General features: G+C 30.3%; 1 protein-coding gene across 1 annotated transcript in view; it reads left to right on the top strand.

Moving 5' to 3' along the window:
* Positions 1-1,080, top strand: part of METTL4 (methyltransferase like 4) — a 38,024-nt gene that overhangs the window by 12,251 nt on the left and 24,693 nt on the right. Inside the window, exon 5 of the mRNA XM_008569161.1 lies at positions 3-317. Within this exon, the coding sequence (XP_008567383.1) occupies positions 3-317 (315 nt within the window). The remainder of the gene's footprint in view (positions 1-2; positions 318-1,080) is intronic.

Genomic DNA, 1,080 nt, shown 5'->3' with positions numbered 1-1,080 from the left:
AGGTCTCAAAAGTGGTTTTCTTTTTGAAAAACGGGACAAGTGTAGTGAGCCCATTACTTTACCACTTGATACCTGCAATTTGTCAGAATTATGTGAAATGGTCAAGCATTTGCCTTCTCTGAATGTAATGGATCTTCAGACATTGCAATTGATGGAAGATGATATGTCTGTTACAGAGCAGGATTTATTTTCACGGGTTGTTGAAAACAACTCGAGATTTACAAAAATGATCACTTTAATGGGACAGAAATACCTACTGCCACCAAAAAGCAGTTTTCTTTTGTCTGACATTTCTTGTATGCAGCCACTTCTGAACTGTAAGTAATTATTATGTTTATTGTTAAATAAAGAGAATTTTTCTATGGCCTCAAAAGTTAAAAGATAGTCTGTATTTTGAATGAGGGTCAACATTTATGAGGATAGGGTAAATACTTTTCCCAGAGTAATTTTTCTTTTAAATTCAATTTTAAAGTGTTGACTTTTGCTTTTTTAAAAAAATTTATATTATTATTACAAATAAAGGGTCAAACAATAGTCTCCAAGATGTTCTCTCTGTACTTAGGGATTTAGGATACAATTGTGTTTAACCAAATGACTTTATTTAACTTTTCTTCATAGTAAAGTAGAATACTTCAGTTATGAATATTGATTCTCAAATCATTCCTAGTCCTTTAGGTTGCATTTTAAGCTAATGTTCAAGTTTATTTTCTAAAATTTATTGAAATGTTTTCCCTCCCATAAAAAGTTAAAAAATTTAAATATTGAAGTTTACAGCCACACAGAGCTGTGTTTGAATTTAGAGTCTGAAGCTTAGTTAACAGAGTCTTTGTGCTATTTGCTTTATACTACTGAGCCTCAGTTTCCTAAACTATAAAATGGATGTGAAAATACCTACTTCTGGGGGTCATTTTGAGGATTAGATGAGATAATCTGAGTCAGGTTATTAGCTCAATGATTTATATATTTTTAATGAATTAAAACTATTATGATATCCTAAAGGATGTGGTCGGTAAGAGGTATATTGATCAAATTGAATTTAATCTTCTATTTTTATTTGGACATTTTATAGCAAAATTTTAG

This window comes from Galeopterus variegatus, unplaced genomic scaffold (genome assembly GCF_000696425.1).
Source record: "Galeopterus variegatus unplaced genomic scaffold, G_variegatus-3.0.2 Scaffold471, whole genome shotgun sequence".
NCBI lineage: Eukaryota > Metazoa > Chordata > Mammalia > Dermoptera > Cynocephalidae > Galeopterus > Galeopterus variegatus.
Note: the sequence above shows the minus strand (reverse complement) of the source record. Positions and strands in the feature narration are given on the sequence as shown.